Below are 20,755 nucleotides of genomic sequence, written 5' to 3'. Positions count from 1 at the left end.
GGCCTCTAATTCTTGAGTTGGGTACTTGGGTATACGCGGCCTTGAGGTCACAACTGGCAAGCAACTCCCGAGATGAAACTGAGGCTAAGATCTAAGCCAGGTGCACTTCTACCCACCGGCTCGGAATTCTAATGGCTCATTCCGACCTCGTAAAAAGGAGAATAACAATATTAAACTAGGGTGGCAGTCATGAATCTCAGATATAGTCTCAATTGCCGACAGAGCAGGGAGTTTGACTCGTCTCAAGGTTCCAGAACACAAAAGGATCCTCATTCAAAGTAACCTCCCGTAAATTTCGGAGTTTTTGATCTATCAACTTTCTTATTTTCGGCTAAATTGAGGTAAGGATAAATGAAAAGTAAGATTGCTGGCTTTGTGAGCTCCCTGGGGACGACGGCACAACGGCGGCAAACCGCCTACAAGCTCAGTATGTAATTTTGACGCGAGTACGTTAGTACGGAGTATGAGTGTTCTCCTCGGACTCTGCTATTTTCTGGAACGATTCTAGATCAGGAGGCCCCATGGACACTTGAGTTTCGGCGGAAGTCAAGGCACATCAATACTTGAACCTTGCAGCCTTGCAAAACGTGGAGTTGCCAGGCCTCTGATATTTGAACCCCAGTTGTTTGTTGAATTGTTCAGTCGATATGGGGGGCTTTACGAGATCTTGATTAGCCTCGAAAAGCGGTTATGTTAGAGGCCATTGCGAAGTTTTTCCTAGGAATTATCCTTTGTGTGGCTTGCTCTACTTTCAAGTCGATAGCTCCTTTCTCTTCCTATAAGTTTGATCTGCTTACAAATTGTACAATGCGAACAAACTTCACGTAAAAGACAAAGCAAACTGAGACGGAATTTTACAGTAGTCAGATTAAAGAAAGTCAAGGACTCGCTCTAGCCGGCTCTTGTCTGTTTTCGAATTGTCCCTTTACTCCCGACCTGCTCTGCACTGCGTAGTCCGACTTGCTCATCATCAGGAGAAATCTGATTTACGAAGGAGATCAAGTCACAAAAGATGTGTATGTTCGACTAGATGATTCGCCGAAAACTCGAAGAAGCGGCGTTTCGAAAGAGGAAGAGTTTGAGAAACAAGATAGACTGCGATATCATATATGACACTTCCGGATTTCTTCTCAGAACAAGAACATGAAAGCCGAGGTGAATGTGTTTTAGCCTACCATGTTACGATTAAACTTAACCCAGGCCTCTTCGAGGCCTCGAGATCGAGGCCATGAAGCTCTTCCTAACGTTTTCCTTCACATCTTCATTCACTAGAAAGCTGAAGAGTCCGTGTGGGTTATATTCGAGAATTCATTGGTCACTACGCTGTTGATCTATAATAAGAGAGGAATGACGGCCACAACACTAATTTACCAGCAACTCATCAGCAAGTCAACAACAACTCAACAGCAACTCACTAGCCCTGTGCTTCGTGAATCATCAGCATATCTACCCGGACAACAGCAGCTCGCAACTCTGCACCATGGAACAGCCGATGCCTGTAGATCAGGGAACCCAAACCCCAGTCAGCGAAGAGACCCGAGACATGTCTCTTCAATGCCAGGATGTGGAAAAATGCCAGCATCCCCCCTTCCCGAAGCCTTTTTCTCAATTTCTCTTGCTCAAGACCTCTTGGGAAACACCACCTTACCTCCATCTATCCGTCGGTATGTATGGCGCGACACCTCTGTTGAACCTCACCTGGCAAAACTTTTATCCCTGCGAGCTTCGACCGCAACAAGTTGCGGCTCGATTAGAATTTGTCCAAATTTTCCTCGAGGCAATGGCCGCATCCAACGCTTGGGGTGATCTGACACCTGAAGAACTCGAAGAATTCGAGCAAACTCGATGCTCAGATACGAAACTCGACTCCTTGGCGTGTAAACTTGAGTGCTCTTTGCACGAAATGTTGCTTTGCCTCGACGATTTCTTCTTCTTTGGGGCCTTGAAGAGACACCCCCACAAGCCAGCCCACAGTAATGACGAGACTTCCAAGTACTCACACGTACACTTGATGACGGGCTTCGGTATTTTGAAAGGCGAGGTTGCGGACTGTTTCGCAGAATCCAGGCCTCGTTACAACTCTGACAGGTGGTTTGCGGAGATTTGTCTCTATCCCAAGATAGGTGACCCCAAGATTCCAGGCAGTGAGGTCGAGCGCATCTCGTTTGCAGAAAACGTTGCGTCTCTGATTCATGAGATGGTACACGCCTACATCCAAATGTTTGTTTGTCAGCGTCCTCAGTGCGAAAGGAATTTGCTAGACACGGCAGGCCTTAGTGGCCACGGTCCAATATTCATGAAGCTGCATACATTGATTGTGGAAACTGTTCGGGCCTGGCATACTTCCCTAGAGTATGTGGATCAGAATAGGTGCTATCCGGGCACTGGATTTGACCTATGGAGCCACATCACTGAACACGAAGCCATTGAAGCTTATGGCAAAGCAGGTAAACTTGGTCGATTTCTTCCTCTCAATGCGGATAGTCCCCACACGCTCATTCGGATCGTCAAAGAAGAACTCCCCAATAGAGAGTGTATATACAACGTGGTCTGTCGACAGCCCGCGTCTAACACGCGACAGCAGGTCGATCCAGAAGCAGAATTCGTAGTCGATGAGGACGATGACGACTATGACGACGATGAGGAATATCAGAACGATGGGGATGATGACGACGATATAGATGACTTGTAGGGAGCCGCAGATGGGCATGGCTCAGTCTGATTCAGTCAATCTCAGTGCGTTGGCAAACAGGTTTCGTGGGTGCGACTTTTGATACCGGAAAGGCATGAAGGTGTTAGATTAATGGACTTGCTTTATTAGTGCTTTTTAGCTTAGATAGAGGGAACACGATGGTTTTGCCGGTATATTTCGCTACGTTTTAAGATCATGGCTGCATTGTTCTTCTATTCTGTCACCGTATAAGTTCCCCCTTTGGACCATGGACCCTCGGGGTCAGATGTGGCGTTTCTTGGCCTTCTTTGATGTCACTTATCGACCCCTCTTAGCGGGTATCATGTTGGCTCAGAGTACCATTACTGGGGTATTATTTTCCTTTCTTCATTCGTAACAAGTCTTATCTATACATCTATACAGCGTAAACATCATTTCAATCCATCGCTCTATCCAAGCCGGCATCCTTCCTATGCATCCGGCACATACACGCCATCTTTGCAGAGGACGACAATCTTCTTGAAGAACCGACGCCATTCCAGCGGGTCTCCCTTGATCTTGACGAACCGAATGTCCAACAGCTCCTGCTCCTCGGGCAGCCTGTGCTTGTCGACGTGGATCTCGCCGTGCAGCGACTGTCGACGCGCGTCGAGCGTCTTGATCTTGATGATGACGATATGATCCGAGTACAGATTCGGCGTGACGGGCGGCAGCGGGACGTTGAGCTGGTGGAGGGCGTCGCTGAGCATCTGCACGATGAGCTGGGGCGGCACGTGTGAGAAGAAGCGCGTGAGGGACTCGAACGGCACGATATCGCGGAAGCGACGGGCCGCTTGGGTGAGGGTCAGCGGGACGCCGGGGGTCTGCGAGAACTGGCTGATGGAAGGCTCTTCTGCAAGGGACTCCATAAACAAGCGTCGGTTGGCGACGCCGCTCACGCTTCGGGTCAGGGGTTGTGTGGAGGAGATCGCAATGGGGTTCATGACCTTGAGAGCGGGGCGCTCCCAGTCCCATGCGACGTCATTGATGGGCGTTTCGGGCTGAGTGAAGGAGACTTTGCCGGCGCTATCGATATCCATGGGATCACTGCTGGATGGATTGCCCTGGGAGGCAGTGGGCAGCTGGTTGAAATCGATCTTGAGACTCTCCAGCATCTGCGTGGCCAGGTTGATCGGGTCGGAAATCTTGCCGTCCGATGTCAGGTGCGGATTTTGTCTGGTGTACCATGGGTGTTGTCGAATCTGTCGAAAAGAGAAGCGTTTAATCGGTTCAATGTTCATCATGCCTCGAAGCAGTGATAAGGTGTCTGACGGTATCCTCCCCCAAAGCGCATCTGTGCTGCGGCCATTCGTTCGCACGTACTCCTGGTACTCCCAGCTGCCTTTTGACGGCTCATCCCAAGGTGTGTTTCCAACCAACAGTACGAAGAGGATAACACCGCATGACCAGATGTCAACAAGGTCTGGCGAGTACTTGACCGCGTCCGGGGATGCCTTCTTCTCCGCCTTACTGCATGCAAGGATCTCAGGGGCGATGTATGGCGGACTGCCGCAAAGGGTGGAACTCGTCTTGCGTTGACCCTTGTACTCGAACATGGTTGACATGCCAAAGTCGGCGAGCTTCAGACTTCCAATCTCAGATAGCAAAATATTTTCGGGCTTCAAATCCCGATGCGCGACGCCCTTTGAGTGGATGAAGCTCACGCCGCTGATGAGCTGCAGAAAGTAGAGGTGAGCAATGTTCTCGTGAACGCCCACGTCTGCCTCAATCTTGTCAAAGAGGTCACCTCCATCGGCAAACTCCATGGCAATCCATCGCCAATTGGTGTCTTCTCCCGAGGCGAACCACTCAATGATGTTCGGGTGCTGGCCGACATGTGAGTGGAGCGATACCTCCATGAGGAGCTGCTTTGCCGATACGCGGCCATGCTTGACGGCGTAACCCTTATGGATGAATTTGACAGCGAAGACGGGTGTGTTTGCGTCTAGAGGGACGGCTTTCTTGATTCTGGGTGCTCGCAGTCAGTGGCGGGGTTCATCAGAAGTGAGATGGAGGGGTAGAGTTCCTACGATGCATAAGCCCCTCGCCCAATGGTCTTGGAGATGACCCGGAAGGGCAGTTCATTGGGCAGAGGGTCCAGCTGCGATTGCTGCATCTTTGCTGAGTGAGCCGAGAAGTTCAGATGGTTTTGGAAGAGAGTCTGCGACAGACTACTTCATGGCTAAGACCGACCGAGCCCAGGGGGAATGAAATGGCGAACAGGGATATCAATTCACAGTGCTGTCAGGCAAACGATGCCAGGCAAAATGGGATGGATGGATGACGTATCAAACTCGCGTAGGGCGATTTCCGCACAAAGGGTCCAAGGGTCCAGCGTCAACAAGAACTCACCATGTTGATTGTGGTGTGTCTTGAGTCGTCCCCCGCGTTAGCACTTTGAAGCGCGTCTTGACCGCGTAAAGAGCTTTTGGCGTGTTTTGTTTGGAGTCATGGAAGGTGTCTCATTGCCGCCTGCATCAACGCGAACTCATTGGCCGATAAGCTTTCTTATCGCGGTTGCTGCAGTGTTGGCCAGGTAAACAGTCCGCCGCCACTCCTCCGGCACACCTCTCCAAAGTGGCAGGATCCCTGCTCTATAGCGTCGCCGCTTTTGTGGCCAGACCAAACTTCCCAGCAAGATCAACAAGCCGAAGTCAATTTACCTCGGGTGACAATTGACACGTCAATAATCCTAGTTTAGAGATTGCACTAAGGGTTGATTGTTGTATTGTTCAACTTGAGACTTGGCAGGAGACTAGAAAACTCCAAGTCTTTCTGTGATCACCCCTTACCACCTCCGTTAAGAATCCAAATGCAAGCAGCGAAACAACTGAAAAATAACCTCAACCTCAATTTCAGGAATCTGATGCGGCTGGCCAACTCGCACGAACTAGCCAGCCCATTGTCTCTGGCCTCTTCAACTCTCTTCTCCATCTCACAATCCATGCTGTCATGCTCCAGCCTCAACGCTCACGCCCCAGCCTCGGTTACTCAATGAGCCGCATCGTGAAGTTAATTCTGGGCGTTCTTAAGTTGACGGCGCATCTCCCTGCAGGATGTTAGAATAGCAACGATGGAAAGACATCAGTATACTTACTTAGCCCCTCGAGAGGTCCAACCGCGCTTGGCCCGACAGCCAAAACACATTTTGAACATGCATCTGGGACATTTGAAGATGAAATCCTTTTGTGTCTTCTTACAGGAGTGGCAACGAAGATCTCCTTCTTTGACAAATTCCCACAGCCAATGCTTGAGGGACGCGTGGGACGCGCACACCGTTGCATTGCTCTTCACTGTGGCGACTTCTGGCTTCTCGACTTTCTTTGGAACAACAGCTGGAGCGATCTGAATTCCAGCAGAGCTGGTGGTATTGTTCGCTTGCACATCAGACAACAACGGGGTCTTCTGTTCGGTCTCTTCTTTGGCCGAGGAGCTGTCGGCACTTGGAAATCTTGATGAAGTTAGTTTATCAGTGATATTTGGCCAGTTGGGTACTGAGAAGTTATAACTTACCTGACTGCGACCTCTGGGATGAGTTTGACAGGGCTGTGCACACAGCCCTGCCAGGGGCAACAACCTGTGGGCTGATCCATCTCAGGTGCTTCAAGGAAATCTATGAGATCGTCGTCCATTGCGCACAGCTGACGGGAAGAAAGAACCGCACAGAAGATATTAGGATGATTTCGGAGTCCGTGTTTATCAAAGAAAGGATGAGGAGAATGTGAAATTTGAGATGCCTGTAGGCGAAGGAATTTCCTCGATGTGAGTCGTGACAACAATGTCCAATGCTGATGTGAATTGGTAAAATCCTCCGAAAGAGCTTCGCGCTGAATTTTGCTTCAGGCTGAAGGAATCTGTTCAGACTGCGAACAAAAAAAAAGTGAAATGGACAGGATGTAGGAGTGGGAACAAAAAGATGAGGTATAGTGACCATAAAAAAGGGAAAGAGGGAAAGCGCGTACCTTCCTTAACTGCCTCAGACAATACTTCTCGCTGACAGCACTTTATTAGGAGCAGAATATGCTGCAAGAGGCAAGAAGTTCCCTAGATTAAATTCACTCCGTAATACTACTTGTGCTACTCCTGCTTCAGCCTGATAGGTAAGCACATTGTACATTCACGAAAGCAAAAGGGATCATTGGCATTGAAGTCGAAAGTGAGTCAATATTCCCGAATTCTTCTACATATGCTTGCCTCTCCGTATCGATCATACTTAGGTCGTCTACTAATTACTAATTCAAGTGTATGATTTTGGACTGGGGATTCATTCTCACAAGGGCCAAAATCAGACGCCAAGGGCATGGCCACTACTAGATTGCAGCACCAAGTCAATAACAATGAACCTGGCTTATGTCAAGTGTTTGTCAAGGACAAGAACTTCAGAATTTGAACGTTGCTTATGGTGCCAGGTGGAGACTAGACAGAACAAATTCCTCTAAACTTGCTTTTAGATGCGAGGTGTTTTCTCTCCCAGGTGGATTGAGAACCATTCTGAAGTGATATAAGAAGCGCTCAAGTCTGTCGGATGAGATAGAAGCAAGATAGTGGAAGAGCGACTCCGTGGCATTCACCAAAGCCATCAGCGCAACGTAGAGGTCATAACCTATCCTCCAAACGACAAACTACCTCTATTAAGAAACCAGATGGTTATAACGGAACTAGGGCACCAGTGGGAACTAGGGATGGATAGAACACATAGTAGCTCACGAGCAAGACTTGGAGGACGTCAGGATACGGCGTGTACTATATAGTATATAGCTAGAGCCTGCGACCCTTCACGCCACATACCCTCCGGGAGGTCTGCCGCAAGGGCGGCTGCGCCCTTGCCGCCATGGCGTTAAATAGAACAACAACAACAACAGCGCAACGTAGCCGGTGATTTATCGATTCCCAAACTGTAGATCGCTAAGTAATCATACTTGTTTGCAGACGTATGTCCAATCCATCTTTGGAAGATGAGCTCAAATTTCAAGTCTGTTGAGGGGAGATCATGGCCATATCAAACGTCTGAACTCGGGGCGAGGTAGGTGCGATGGAGGCTCGAGTTGAAGTGTTGAGGTGAGGTCGTCGACACTTTGTGTCACTGGGTACGTACTCGCCGTTGACGTGCGTAACGGCAGCGACGACGCTAGCCCAAAAGCGGATGCCAAAGTCAGCGCGTCGCCCAGGTACCAGCGTCTCCGATTCCCCATCATCCTAGGAGCCCTTCTCGCCCTACGGAATAATTGCCTTCTGTTGTTCTTGACGCTGCAAGCTTCCAACCTCGCCCCTTGATCATCTTCCCGCACATTGCATTTCCCTGCACATAAGTACTGGCTGGCCGAATATCATCTTGCCTCAGCAAACACCTACCTGCTTCATCCCAGTTCTCATCCCAGCCTCCCAGCCTCAAGACGCCCCCTTCGCCTCGACCAGTGCTCTTTGCGATTGCTTCTTTCATCTCACGACCTTTGCGACAATGGACTACAGCATGGAGGACACCCAGAACTCCGCTCCCGGAAGCGTTCCAGCAGCCAAGCTTGCTGGCGCCAGGAAGGGACCTGATGCGCAGAGCGTCACCAAGAGGTACGACGATGTCGTTGGAGGATGTTGCCGTCTCATACATGACCAGATGGGCTAATCTCATGACCACAGATTGCAGACGGAATTGATGCAACTCATGACTTCTCCCGCTCCCGGCGTCTCAGCATTCCCTTCGGCAGATGGCAACCTCATGTCTTGGACGGCGACGATCGAGGGACCCGAACAGACTCCCTACGCCGGCCTGACGCTCAAGCTCAGCTTGTCGTTCCCCAACAACTACCCCTACGCTGCGCCAACAGTGCTCTTCACGACGCCCATTTACCACCCTAACTTCGACTTCTCTGGCCGCATCTGCTTGGATATCCTCAAGGACAAGTGGACACCAGCCTACAACATTCAGACTGTACTTCTCAGCTTGCAGAGTCTGCTGGGTGAGCCAAACAAGTGAGTTGCCCCGGCAAAAAGTGGTTCGTCGGACGATGCTAATATGGAGCCAGCGCCTCTCCTCTCAACGGCGAGGCCGCAGAGTTGTGGGACAAGGACCCCGAAGAGTTCAAGCGCAAGGTCCTCGCCCGTCACCGCGATGTTGAGGACGAGTGAGCATTGACTTGTTTGTGGATGACACGATGAAAGAACATTGTTTCGAGCACTGGAGAATTGGAGTCTATCATGTATGATTACGGGCCGGTGGTTTTGGAACTCTTTTTGTTAGGAATTGGACTGCATTGCATGGTCGGGACTTGGCCTTCAGGATTGGGTATATCCTGTTCATCTGCTTCTGGCAGACCGCGACCAAGACGATAAAAAAAGAAGACCCTGTTGGACGATGTGTTACATGAACCACAAGAGATTGTTGATGTCCCAAAAGCCTTCGTCATCGTTCACCATTGCCTGCCTGACACATACGCAACGCTTCCTTCGCGCGCACTTTGGCGCAGACAAAAAAATAACATTCCACCACATCGCGGGGTCCAATACTAGTAAAAAGTCGTCGAAGTCGTGTGGGGAATCAAGCGTTGTTCACATTTCCGTCGATTTTGTATGTGAGACTAGAATGCCGAATGCAACTCCGATGCCTTTATGCCGCCCTGAAACCATCCCAAAGAGAACTTTTTACTCCTCAACGACAACAGTCTGGAGACCCTTGGGGTTCTTGACGTTGACGGCCTGGACGTAGCTGTACAGCTTTTCCTTGGCACCCTCCTCGTCGTTTCGTCTGCGAGAGATGCGGATGCGGAGTCTGTAGGGAACGCCCTTGATGCCCTGCTCCCAAACCTTCTTGTTCAGCTGGGGGTCAACGCGGACGTCGGAGGTACCCTATGCGAATCACACAAGGTTAGTGACTATTCTTCCCGTGATATCCATCCATGTGGTGTTGTTCGAGATTGGAGTCCATTGGTGTTTAGATGTTGTTGGGGCGTTGGTGCAAAATTTCGGGGTTGCATTCGAGAGGGACAAGCAAGACGTACCATGGCCTGGAAAGCGAAAGCCTTGATCTCCTTGATGGCACGGGGAGCGCGCTTCTTGAAGGAAACGCCGTGGAGCTACAGAGCGAAGATTGTCAGCATTTGCTATGCTATGCTACCGGATCACCGTCGTGGGCCATAGAGTTCGATGTCGACGGCGGCGTCCTTTTTCTTCTTTCCCGGGAAAATACTAACGCGCTTGTGCATGTGGACGGTGTACTCGCGAGCGACGACATCAGCGATGGCGGAACGCTGCTTTCCAGCGGGCTTCTTCTGCTTGGTCGACATTTTGGCGGTACCTCTCGTTGGGCGGTTCGGTCGTCGGGATCGCGGAGTCGAATTGTCTAAGAAGTTGTCGTTGTGATGGTTTTGCGTAGTCCGGCAGGTCATCCCACAAAATGTGAAGCGAGAAATTGCAAGCCCTACCTGCTTTTCCGTGGCTGAGGCGGGGCCTGTGCATGTGGCTGGGGAAGCTGAGGTAATGCGGCGTTTTCTTCCCACCTGTCCCTCTTTTCTTTGGATGGGGCACGTGACGTTGCTTGAGAAAACGTCTGAGTGCCTGAGAAGCTAAGGCGCTGCAGTAAAGTGGACTCGTGTGTGGGTGGGACCACACTGACAGTGGGAAAGCGCGCTTTTTCGGAGGAAAGAACGTACAGGTGGGTCGTATCCCCCCTGACCAGACAACCTGAACGAAATTAGTGTCTGGGTCTGAGTGCTTGCTTGATCTGCTGTTATGCCGTATTCCAACGGCATCCCAAGAATCAAGCCATCACGCCCTGCAGCGCCATCGTCAATCATACTGACGCTGTCAGTTTGCGCCGTGCGCGATCCTTCCCTTCTTACGCTCGTTCAGTACACAAACCAACCTGGGGGAAGCCTAGCAACCGACGAGTAGACACCCGCGCTACGACCGAACCTTTGCGGAGTGCACCTGCCAAACCTCATTTACGATATCCGTACCGCGCTTCTCCGACGACCAAACTTCGACTTCGCACCACCCGACGACAGCGACTCTTTCGGCGGCCGTTTCCTTCTCGTTCGATTTCTCTTCATCAATCACTACATAATTACGATTCCGTCTCCCGATTCTTCTCGCCAATCAGACTCGATCGACATCATGGAGGACCGATCAACTGGAGCCTCCGGCTCGCCATCTCCTCAGCCAGACCTGCACCGGAACCGATTGCCGACTCTGTTTGAGGTCTTGAGCCGTCGAACTCTGCCGCCCGTCGACCTTTTCTCTTTCTACATTTTCATGAGAGATCAGCAAAAATCCGTCGATTACCTCGATTTCTGGTTCGTGCAAACAGCACCCCAAAACCACGCGTCTGTTCACTAACGAAGGATAGGCTCGATGTTGCACAGCACATGTCCTTGTGCCGCCACTATGTGCGCGAACTTCGCAGATCCGTCCTGGTTGGCACGCCCGACTTGGATAAGTCAGGTTCCAAGCGATCTTCCCAGATCTTGGATGGACTTGGTGACATGAGCCATTCCGCCGCTGGCCCATCGATGTATGCGACTGAGAAGGAGAAGAACCAAGATGCCCAAATGTCGGCCTACCTGAGAGAAGAGGCCCAAGACTCCCCTCAAAGCAGCACTGGAGAGCATCGCAGCCGTCCCAGTGGGGCTTTCAGCACCCCGCGCGATCTTACGACGGATTCCAACTCTCCCGCACACACTGTCGCGAGACAAGACATCCGGGCATCGGCGGAGAAGATCCTCTACACGTTCCTCCTTCCGGGCGCCGAGCGTGAGATCATTCTTCCGGGTTCCATTACTCAAGACGTCACGACCTCCATTGAGGACTTTGGTAGAGACGATCCAGAGGTGTTTGACGTTGCCAAGGACTACGTCTTTCAAGCTATGGAACGCGATGCCTTCCCCAACTTCTTGAGAATGAAGGCCCTTGGCAACCTCATCCCGACGACTCTTCAGATCAGAATGATTGTTGGTCTTCTGGCCATGTTTGGTGGCTTCTGGGCTGCCTTCATTCTCATCTTCCTCAATGCCCCTCGAACTACCCGATGCTGGGTGAGTTTATCCATGACCTCATCCCTAAGATACATCCACTAACTCATCTTTCAGCTGATTCTTCCGTTCACCGTTGGTGTCTACTTCCTCGCATCATACCAGTACTCTCTGGACCCCGTCCTCGCTCTCATAGGCCTCAGCGAGTACACGCCGTTCAACTTCTCTCGAATTCGTGAGCCCTACGTTCGTAAGCTCCTTGCTAAGCGGTCCATCATGGTCCTTGCCGTCACATTTTTGATCGACGCTGCGCTCTGTGTGCTTTTCATCCTTGTCCCCGGCAAACGGCTGTAAAATGCCTCGTTTTGTCCGGTACCACAAACAAAGGATGTCCTGCACTACCCCAAACAGAACAACAATGCGCGGCCCCATACCACATCACAGATGCAATAATACGGACGCTTTGTCTCCCAAGAGAGAGCTTTTACGAACGTTACGACCCCCAGGATTTTGAGCGACAGAGTTACCCAAATTTTCGGTTTTGATTTGGTCTTCCATTCAGGATACCAGAGAGGCAACGGCGTAGGGAAAGTCGAGGCCCCCCAAGGGAACATAGCCTCGCACGGCGTTCAACGAGGGACATATTTAATTTCTTTTCAATGTACACAATGCATTGGTGTATCATTATCGACACTGCGGAAGCGACACTTGATTCCTCAGCTACCGAAGGCGGGTGAAACTGCCAGGCAGGCTGAGGAAGAGGCAGAGGAGAGAGGGGGGATAGGAGACCTTTTGGCTTCGACACATTCATTCACTTTTTACATTCCCTTAACATTTTATCAATGGCACGCTAGATAGGCATCACAGAACAGGAAACGGTAGAGGACATTCTCTGCCAGTATTATCGAATTCCATGTTGACCTTATTTATTGAGTTCTCATAATGTGTCGTGATAATGCTCATCGTGCTACTTTTTGGCTGCTTCACCTTCAGCCTTTGTCTTATGCCACGCCTTGACTCCTCAATGAATGCCACCAAGCATTTTAGTGTGGCGCTCCCTGGCCGATGGTCCTGATAAAGTTGAACCCCGAGAAGAAGTGTTTCCGAGGCCAGGAGCATCCTCTTCTATGACTTCGGCTATGCCACCAAGCAATCAACCCACTAAAGCTTCCGTCGACTGGCACGCTTCTTCTCCTGCTCATCATCCTCCTCGTCCACGTCCATGGCCTCGTCGTCAATCTCCTCTGTGTTGTCCATCATGCTGGTGCTACCTCGCTTGTTGTACCGCTGCGCTCTAGACGTATGGCCCAAGAAGCCGCCTACTCTCTCACCGCCGCCGCCGTGCTGCGCGTGGCCGACAGCGAGCTTCCTGCCCCCTGGACCGGCGATGGACTCGGGATCCTTCCTCACGTCTTCGACGAGCTTGGCCAGACGGGCTTCCTGCTCCGCCTTGTCGCGCTGGCGGCGGGCGGCGGCGTCGCGGATCCCTGCGATCTGGGACTCGAGGTCGCCGAGGGTGGATTCGCAGCGGCTGGACCAGGCGCGGAGGGCGGCGATCATGGGTGGGACGGCGCCGGGTGCGAGGTCGCGGAGGGCGGCGAGGGAGTTTACCTGGACGACTTGGCGGTGGGGGTCGAGGGTTGCGTCGAGGAGGCCGGCGTAGATTGCGGAGATGACGAGGTCTTCCAGGGCGCGGGTGGAGGGGAGGCCGAGGGCGGACTGGAGGGCTGCGTAGGACAGGTTCGAGCGGTCGCGGGCCAGGGTCAGGAGGGAGAGCTGGCGGAGTTTGAGGGTTTGGGCATCGTTGAGCTCGGGGAGGGGGGATGCTGAGGCCGCGGCGGATTGGTAGGCTGCGTAGGTGCCGTGGGAGAAGAGCTCGAGGAGGCGGAGGTGAGGTTCGAAGTCGGGGGACTGGGCGAGGGCTTGGATTTGCGGGGTCTCGAGGAGCTCTGTGAAGAGGAAGGTGTTTGGGTTTGATGTTGCGCGGGTGACGAGGTCGGCTGCGGCGCGGGGGGATGTTGCTGATTTGCTCAGGGCCAGGAAGGGCTGTTGACGAATGTTTATCAGCACTTGGATCTTGGATACGAGTGTAGGTGACGCTTGGCTACTTACCTCGAGCGCATTGAGAGCTTTGGTCTGCTCCATCGTGAGAGCTCCTCGTCTGTGATGTTCACGAAGCTCCTTCAAGGTGGGGTACTACTGTAGAGTAGCCGTCGTCACTACCTGGGCTACAATAGCACGATGTGGGGGTGGTTGACGAGGCTGAAGGTAGATTGATCAACTGGGATCGGACGAGGCGAGGCTGAGAAAGAGGACTCGCTTTCAGTGTGTGCTACCTCCCTGTCGTCAGAGGTTGGCAAGGTAAGGAAGGGTATGAAGAAGCGAAGGGGGTTTGGTTTGTTTGTGGTGTGTTTCTTCTGGAGATCGTTCTGAGGACGAAGCTTGTGTCAGATCCGTTTGAGGTGCCAGTCCAGACAGGCCGCTGCAAGAGCGAATGGGGACGCTGCCACAGAGGTCCACGGGTGCCTTAGTGGCGCGGGGCAGAGCGGTTTAGGGAACCTGGAAGGGTTGCTGGTGGGGTTGGCACATCTTACCTAAGGTAACCTCAATAACCTTACCTAAGGAAAGCACTTTCGAGGCACACCTTAACATAAGGCCGGATGGGGCATCCCGCACCAGCCAGGCCGGTGACGGGGAATTGGAACTGGAATGGAAGCTCTTGGCCTTGAGTTCGTTAGGTATTCTTTCTATACGTAGCGGTCTTACCTCAAGTTTCACACGGATTGGAACAATGAAGGAACATGGCAGTAAATCATTCCCTTTGTCGCCTTCCCGTTGATAAAAAAAAACCACGGCAAGGGGGCTGAGACTGACAATAATCGTTTCCTCATGGACTGGTCTGAAGCTAAAACGGCTTCGAGAAGCAACTGTAGGAAGTTCGAGCCGGAGCTTGGCGATTTTGATCTTTACAAGGGACTGGGATTCATGGTGGAAGTCGGTCTTGAGAATGACAGACCGATACCGAGTACAACCCGGACTCAAAGGACACGGATTGGCGTACGAATCGAATTTGGGAATCAATCTGTGGCAATAGAGATTATCGCAACGAATTATCTGCCGCCACCATCGCGGTTCAGTCTCGTTGATTTGCATTCTCGTGTGTTCGGCTGGAAGAGAGACGGAACACGGCTCCCAGGAGCATGAAGCATAGCACCCACAGTCCCACCTCGAGACGCAAACCGTCCAATGGAGAATTCGGATGGACTTGGTTTTGGGTGACTAGGTAGACTGGTCTGAGGCTGAAGCTCAATCCGAACCCAGGAGTCCCTTGGACCCTAAAAAACTGCCTCAAGTGACCGTGCCCCCTCAAATGTTTCGTGAGCCAGGCTCAGGTGCGTCGTCGTGTTCCGTTCCCTCGTACCTTAGCCGTAGGCCCGTAGCGCAAGCGCTCCCCGGACGAGGAAAGGCGAGGGGGGTGTTTGCGTGTGCCGGCGGATAGTAAGGTTGTAGTGAGCGTGTGGCAATGGTTTCTGGCACCCGTCAAATCCAGTCAGTTCAATCCAGTCAGCCCAGTCAGTCTTACGTGCTCCCCCGGGAAGTGCCATGAATAGTCTTCAGAAATGCACCAAGGAATGGTATCCGTACACCTATCCGCAAAAAAGAGGTCTTCAAGTCCTCGTGGATGATGGGCAGTAAATGGGACCTGTGAACGATGTGACATCTGACAGACATATAGGTAGGCAGTGCGGCGGACAAGGAGCGGATAGATATTGGTTATCTGGACAGTTCAAGGTTAGTGCGAGGTTCTCGTGATCCCCCCACTGATCTCTCTGCGCAGAAATAGACCAAGAGCGCAGGGTGGTCAAAAGGAGATGGAAGGAGAGAAGTGGGAGGGGGCCCGGCCCAGGTGTGGCGCCCGAGCACCGAAAGCTGCAGTGCGGGCTGGGATCACCCGTGCGAATCCCGTTGGTCACTTCGGCCACGCCCGTCGAGTGGTCGACACAATTCTACATCTGCCGTCCTTCTTTCCAGTGTCACTCTTTGCTCTTGTGTCTTGTGTGTCTCGTTGGTCAGGGTCGACTCGTGGCAATGAAGCAAAGACTCGCGGTACCGGGTGACGGTTTTGGTGTAGCCCATGAGGTAATCAACAACCTTAGTCAGGGGTGGAGTTCGGGAGCAGCGTACAAAAAGAGACTCAAGACTCAGGAGGCGTAACGGGAAAACAATTTAATAAAAAAAAAAGCCAAGATCAGGATAAGAGCAGGGGGGAAGAAAGTCAGGAAACTCTTGTTGCCGGAGTTCTAACTGCAAAAAGCAATGGAAGAAACCAACCGCACGAGCCCCAAAACGAATGCAGCCGTTGCCCGTCGTGGAATATGGAATATGGCAACACTAAACAGTCTGTAGAGCGTTGCAGTATTGCAGTTAGAGTCGCAGTTGCTCCTGTGAAAATGTTCAATGTTCCGTTCCAGGTGTCCACTCACACACAGAAACACAGACAGTCAGACACACCAGGAGCGCTGCAGCGAGCGAGGCCGCACACCCTCTTCGGGCCATTGGGGCCACTTCCCTCCCACACACCCCTGCCTAGGTACCTTAGGTGGTCGCGAGTGAGAGTCCCACGATTGCGCCAGATGATTACCTTAGATCCCGGCTACACCGCGCGCACCCACACGCCGCCGCCGCTCCGTCTTCTTCTCCTGGCCCTGCAGCCCACCTACCTTGCCTTACCTTACTCCGTACTGTTACTGCCCCCCCCCCCCCCCCCCCCCCTTGTCAAGCAGTGCTGATGCTGGTTTGTAACTTTTTGGTTCACTGGCCGCTCCTGTTGCCGCTGCATTGCATCCTGGTGTGTGAGCATTCCCACTCCCACTCCCATCACTTCTATGGGTCATGAGTCTCATTCCTGCCGGTGCACGAAACTTTGGCTGACAAAAGCCGACCTTCCGCTTCCGTCCCTCCCCCAAGCACAACCCTCTCTCTCTCTCTTGCCTTCCTGCTGCCCATCGTGCCATTGATTGCCGCCATTCTTCTTCTAGCCTCCCGGGCCCTTGATTCTTAATCCTACCTTGACCCGGCCTCTTTCTTTGCGCACTACTCACGTACGTACACTTCCTTTTACGCACCAACATACTCTCCGTACGCACACACGAACACGTAGACTCGTACACTCAAACACCACGATACCCACCTTTTCAGTATCCGTACATAGTACTCGGAAGCCGGTCTTCTGGAGCATTCCCCGAAAGCCGCTTTCTTCCAGCTTTACCTCGAGAGTCCTCGCTTCTTCTCGACCTCGAACCCGTCTTCGAATAACCTCCCGAAAATACTCTTCAACCTCTCTATGGACAGCTAGCCCTATCATGAAGATTGGTGCTAGATAGCTGTGGAAAACGTCCCGAAACCGAAGCGCAACCAAAGACCGAGGCTGGCCCTACACTCCTACCGTGTCCGCTTCCTGAGCGCAAACTTCCGAGACAAACCGACAACATGGCTCCGCCGGCCATTAGAGTCCCGAGGAAGAGCGAGAGTGGTCCCATGGCCACTCTCGCCACACCAACAGCAACCCAGTGGGCGACGACGACCCTCAAGGTCGGCGGCATGACGTGAGTTACGATCTGTTGCGACGTGTTCCCGCTTTGATATGCTAATTCAGCTTCAACAGATGCGGCGCATGCACTTCAGCAGTGGAGTCAGGCTTCAGAGGTGTAGAGGGCGTAGGAAGCGTATCTGTCGCTCTGGTCATGGAGCGAGCAGTAGTAATGCACAACCCCGAAGTCATCTCTGCCGAACAGATCGCCGAGATTATTGAAGACCGAGGATTCGACGCCGAAGTACTCTCCACCGACCTTCCCTCACCAATGTTCCCAGCAAAGCAAGACCTGTTTGATGCCGACGAGGACAGCGGACTGATGACAACCACCGTCGCCATAGAGGGAATGACGTGCGGCGCATGCACATCAGCTGTTGAAGGAGGGTTCAAAGACGTGCCGGGCGTAAAGAACTTTAGCATATCCTTGCTCTCCGAAAGGGCTGTCATTGAGCATGACCCGACACTGCTCAGCGCCGAGAAAATCGCGGAAATCATCGAGGACCGGGGCTTTGGCGCTGAGATTGTGGACAGCGAAAGCGCACAAGAAAAGCCCAGAGCCAGCAGCAACCCCACGAGCTCTGTCGCCACTACAACAGTTGCAATTGAGGGCATGACCTGCGGCGCCTGTACGTCTGCGGTTGAGGGCGGATTCAAGGGGGTGGAGGGTGTTTTGCGTTTCAACATCAGCTTGTTGGCTGAGCGCGCCGTCATTACCCACGACACATCAAAAATTCCAGCGGAAAAGATCGCCGAGATCATTGAGGACCGGGGCTTCGGTGCTGAGATTCTGTCGACTGCTTTCGAGACGTCTGCCAATGGATCAGGAGGAAACTCTACCGCCCAGTTCAAGATTTACGGCAACCCAGATGCCACAGCCGCCATGGCGCTGGAGGCGAAGCTGCTAACCATCACCGGTATCAACTCTGCCAAGCTCAGCCTGGCTACCTCCAGATTGACAGTCACGCACCAGGCCAGTTTGATCGGCCTGCGTGGAATCGTCGAGGCTGTCGAAGCCGAAGGCCTCAACGCACTCGTGTCCGACAACGACGACAACAACGCCCAGCTCGAGTCTCTAGCCAAGACCAGAGAGATCAACGAGTGGCGGAGAGCCTTCAAGCTGTCTCTGTCATTCGCTATCCCCGTATTTTTTATCAGTATGATTTTACCCATGTGCTTCCCAAGCCTGGACTTTGGCAGCTGGGAGCTTCTTCCCGGCATCTTCGTTGGCGATTTGGTCTGTTTGGCCCTCACGATACCCGTCCAATTCGGCATTGGAAAGCGTTTCTATATTTCAGGTTGGAAATCCATCAAGCACGGATCACCGACCATGGACGTTCTCGTCATCCTCGGCACCTCATGCGCCTTCTTCTTCAGCATCATGGCCATGCTCGTCTCGTTCCTCTTCCCGCCGCACACGAGGCCCGCCACCATCTTCGATACTAGTACCATGTTGATCACCTTTGTTACCCTCGGCAGATTCTTGGAGAACCGCGCCAAGGGTCAGACTTCCAAGGCCCTCTCCCGTCTTATGTCCCTCGCACCGTCCATGGCTACTATTTACGCCGACCCAATCGCCGCCGAAAAGGCTGCCGAGGGTTGGGAAAACTCGACTATTTCCGGCGAGCCCAAGACGCCCAACCGCGATGGCCATGCTGCAGAGGAGAAGGCCATTCCCACCGAACTGCTCCAGGTTGGCGACGTTGTCATCCTTCGCCCTGGTGACAAGATTCCGGCGGACGGCATGATGGTCCGCGGAGAGACCTACGTCGACGAGAGCATGGTGACTGGCGAGGCCATGCCTGTCAACAAGAAGAAGGGCAGCTATCTGATCGGCGGTACCGTCAATGGCCATGGACGTGTGGACTTCCGAGTCACCAGAGCCGGCCGCGACACGCAGCTCAGCCAGATTGTCAAGCTCGTTCAGGACGCCCAGACCACTCGTGCTCCCATTCAGCGACTTGCAGACACGATTGCCGGCTACTTCGTACCAATTATTCTCATGCTCGGTTTCCTCACGTTCCTTGTTTGGATGATCCTTAGCCATGCGCTCACGAACCCGCCCAAGATCTTTACTCAGGAAGCTAGTGGCGGTAAGATCATGGTGTGCGTCAAGCTCTGCATCTCTGTCATTGTCTTTGCCTGCCCCTGTGCGCTCGGCTTGGCCACTCCTACCGCCGTCATGGTTGGCACCGGCATCGGTGCTGAGAACGGCATCCTCGTCAAGGGTGGCGCTGCTCTGGAGACGACGACTAGAATCACTCAGATTGTTCTGGACAAGACTGGCACTATCACCTACGGCAAGATGAGCGTGGCCAAGATGAGCCTCATCTCGTCCTGGCAAGACAATGAGTGGCGCCGCCGACTTTGGTGGCATATCGTTGGTCTCGCTGAGATGGGCAGTGAACATCCTGTCGGAAGAGCTGTTCTCAACGCTGCAAAGACTGAGCTCGGTTTGGACGAGGAGGCCACTGTCGACGGCAGCGTTGGCGAGTTCAAGGCCGCTGTTGGAAAAGGTATCAACGCCCTCGTCGAACCCGCCGTCAGCAACGAACGCACCCGCTACCGCGTCCTCCTCGGCAACGTCCGTTTCCTCCGCGAGAACAATGTCAACGTCCCGGCTGAGGCTGTCGAGGCGTCTGAGCAGCTCAACGCCAAGGCCAACTCCAGCTCCAAGAACACCTCTGCCGGCACCACCAACATTTTTGTTGCCATCGACGGCGAGTACACCGGTCACCTCTGCCTCGCCGATACGATCAAGGAGGGTGCGGCTGCTGCCATTGCTGTCCTCCACCGAATGAAGATCAAGACCGCCATCGTCACTGGCGACCAGCGTTCTACTGCCGTCGCAGTCGCCGCGGCCGTCGGTATTTCCCCCGACAACGTATTCGCTGGTGTCTCTCCCGACCAGAAGCAGGCCATTGTCCAGCAACTTCAGGATCAGGGCCAAGTCGTCGGCATGGTCGGCGACGGTATCAACGACTCCCCCGCCCTCGCAACCGCCGACGTTGGTATCGCCATGGCCAGCGGCACAGATGTTGCCATGGAGGCGGCCGACGTCGTCCTCATGCGTCCCACCGACTTGATGGACATTCCCGCCGCCCTCCACCTCGCCCGCTCCATCTTCAACCGCATCAAGCTCAACCTCGCCTGGGCCTGCTTGTACAACGCCATCGGTCTCCCCTTCGCCATGGGCGTCTTCCTGCCCTTTGGTTTCCACCTCCACCCGATGGCCGCCGGCGCCGCCATGGCCTGCAGCAGTGTCAGCGTGGTCGTCAGCAGTCTTCTGCTCAAGTTCTGGACGCGCCCGAGCTACATGGTCGATCCCTCGGCCCAGACCAAGAGACGCGGCTTCGGCATCCTTAGTAGAGTTCAGTATGTCGTTCGCAGACTCAGGGGCAAGCGGACGCAGGATCAGGGTTACGTCCCGCTCGCCAACATGGCGGATCGGGACGAGTAAAGGATCGATGGATGTCAATTTTGTATTGTTTGGTG

General features: G+C 53.1%; 8 protein-coding genes across 8 annotated transcripts; 4 read left to right on the top strand and 4 right to left on the bottom strand.

Annotated features, from left to right (window-relative positions):
• Window positions 1–1,666: 1,666 nt before the first annotated feature.
• On the top strand, window positions 1,667–2,692 carry BDP81DRAFT_320456 (uncharacterized protein; the record flags this gene model as incomplete). Its single annotated transcript, XM_060584528.1, has 1 exon — window positions 1,667–2,692. The coding sequence occupies one exon, from the start codon at window positions 1,667–1,669 to the stop codon at window positions 2,690–2,692; it is 1,026 nt and encodes a 341-aa protein (XP_060444799.1).
• Window positions 2,693–2,901: 209 nt separating this feature from the next.
• On the bottom strand, window positions 2,902–5,122 carry BDP81DRAFT_375532 (kinase-like domain-containing protein). Its single transcript, XM_060586721.1, has 2 exons — window positions 4,741–5,122; window positions 2,902–4,678 (listed from the first exon to the last, which is right to left on the bottom strand). Exons 1-2 carry the CDS (start codon window positions 4,824–4,826, stop codon window positions 3,142–3,144), a joined length of 1,623 nt encoding a protein of 540 aa, XP_060444798.1. The 5' UTR covers window positions 4,827–5,122; the 3' UTR covers window positions 2,902–3,141.
• A 275-nt stretch (window positions 5,123–5,397) lies between these two features.
• On the bottom strand, window positions 5,398–6,521 carry BDP81DRAFT_429206 (uncharacterized protein). The gene is made up of 2 exons (XM_060590495.1): window positions 6,224–6,521; window positions 5,398–6,161 (listed from the first exon to the last, which is right to left on the bottom strand). The coding sequence occupies exons 1-2, from the start codon at window positions 6,340–6,342 to the stop codon at window positions 5,804–5,806; spliced, it is 477 nt and encodes a 158-aa protein (XP_060444797.1). The 5' UTR covers window positions 6,343–6,521; the 3' UTR covers window positions 5,398–5,803.
• A 1,647-nt stretch (window positions 6,522–8,168) lies between these two features.
• On the top strand, window positions 8,169–8,833 carry BDP81DRAFT_321216 (ubiquitin-conjugating enzyme; the record flags this gene model as incomplete). Its single annotated transcript, XM_060584593.1, has 3 exons — window positions 8,169–8,275; window positions 8,345–8,677; window positions 8,731–8,833. The coding sequence occupies 3 exons, from the start codon at window positions 8,169–8,171 to the stop codon at window positions 8,831–8,833; spliced, it is 543 nt and encodes a 180-aa protein (XP_060444796.1).
• Window positions 8,834–9,346: 513 nt separating this feature from the next.
• On the bottom strand, window positions 9,347–9,987 carry BDP81DRAFT_450116 (50S ribosomal protein L31e; the record flags this gene model as incomplete). The annotated part of the gene is made up of 3 exons (XM_060592487.1): window positions 9,347–9,550; window positions 9,703–9,777; window positions 9,895–9,987. 3 exons carry the CDS (start codon window positions 9,985–9,987, stop codon window positions 9,347–9,349), a joined length of 372 nt encoding a protein of 123 aa, XP_060444795.1.
• An 829-nt stretch (window positions 9,988–10,816) lies between these two features.
• Window positions 10,817–12,024, top strand: BDP81DRAFT_450115 (RGS domain-containing protein; the record flags this gene model as incomplete). The annotated part of the gene is made up of 3 exons (XM_060592486.1): window positions 10,817–10,995; window positions 11,049–11,733; window positions 11,788–12,024. 3 exons carry the CDS (start codon window positions 10,817–10,819, stop codon window positions 12,022–12,024), a joined length of 1,101 nt encoding a protein of 366 aa, XP_060444794.1.
• An 807-nt stretch (window positions 12,025–12,831) lies between these two features.
• BDP81DRAFT_320845 (PCI domain-containing protein) lies at window positions 12,832–13,815 on the bottom strand (the record flags this gene model as incomplete). The annotated part of the gene is made up of 2 exons (XM_060584558.1): window positions 12,832–13,716; window positions 13,783–13,815. The coding sequence occupies 2 exons, from the start codon at window positions 13,813–13,815 to the stop codon at window positions 12,832–12,834; spliced, it is 918 nt and encodes a 305-aa protein (XP_060444793.1).
• Window positions 13,816–17,160: 3,345 nt separating this feature from the next.
• Window positions 17,161–20,720, top strand: BDP81DRAFT_320901 (heavy metal translocating P-type ATPase; the record flags this gene model as incomplete). Its single annotated transcript, XM_060584561.1, has 2 exons — window positions 17,161–17,276; window positions 17,336–20,720. 2 exons carry the CDS (start codon window positions 17,161–17,163, stop codon window positions 20,718–20,720), a joined length of 3,501 nt encoding a protein of 1,166 aa, XP_060444792.1.
• Between the last annotated feature and the right edge of the window lie 35 nt (window positions 20,721–20,755).

Source organism: Colletotrichum phormii (genome assembly GCF_030913505.1).
Source record: "Colletotrichum phormii strain CBS 102054 chromosome Unknown BDP81scaffold_11, whole genome shotgun sequence".
NCBI lineage: Eukaryota > Fungi > Ascomycota > Sordariomycetes > Glomerellales > Glomerellaceae > Colletotrichum > Colletotrichum phormii.
Note: the sequence above shows the minus strand (reverse complement) of the source record. Positions and strands in the feature narration are given on the sequence as shown.

Bases quoted from the DNA above. Each gene is read 5' to 3' on its own strand.
- BDP81DRAFT_375532 (XM_060586721.1), bottom strand. From the start codon at position 4,826: ATGCAGCAATCGCAGCTGGACCCTCTGCCCAATGAACTGCCCTTCCGG. The intron at 4,679-4,740 runs GTAGGAACTCTA...GCGAGCACCCAG, and splicing joins GGGCGAGGGGCTTATGCATC to AATCAAGAAAGCCGTCCCTC.
- BDP81DRAFT_429206 (XM_060590495.1), bottom strand. From the start codon at position 6,342: ATGGACGACGATCTCATAGATTTCCTTGAAGCACCTGAGATGGATCAG. The intron at 6,162-6,223 runs GTAAGTTATAAC...AACTTCATCAAG, and splicing joins ATCCCAGAGGTCGCAGTCAG to ATTTCCAAGTGCCGACAGCT.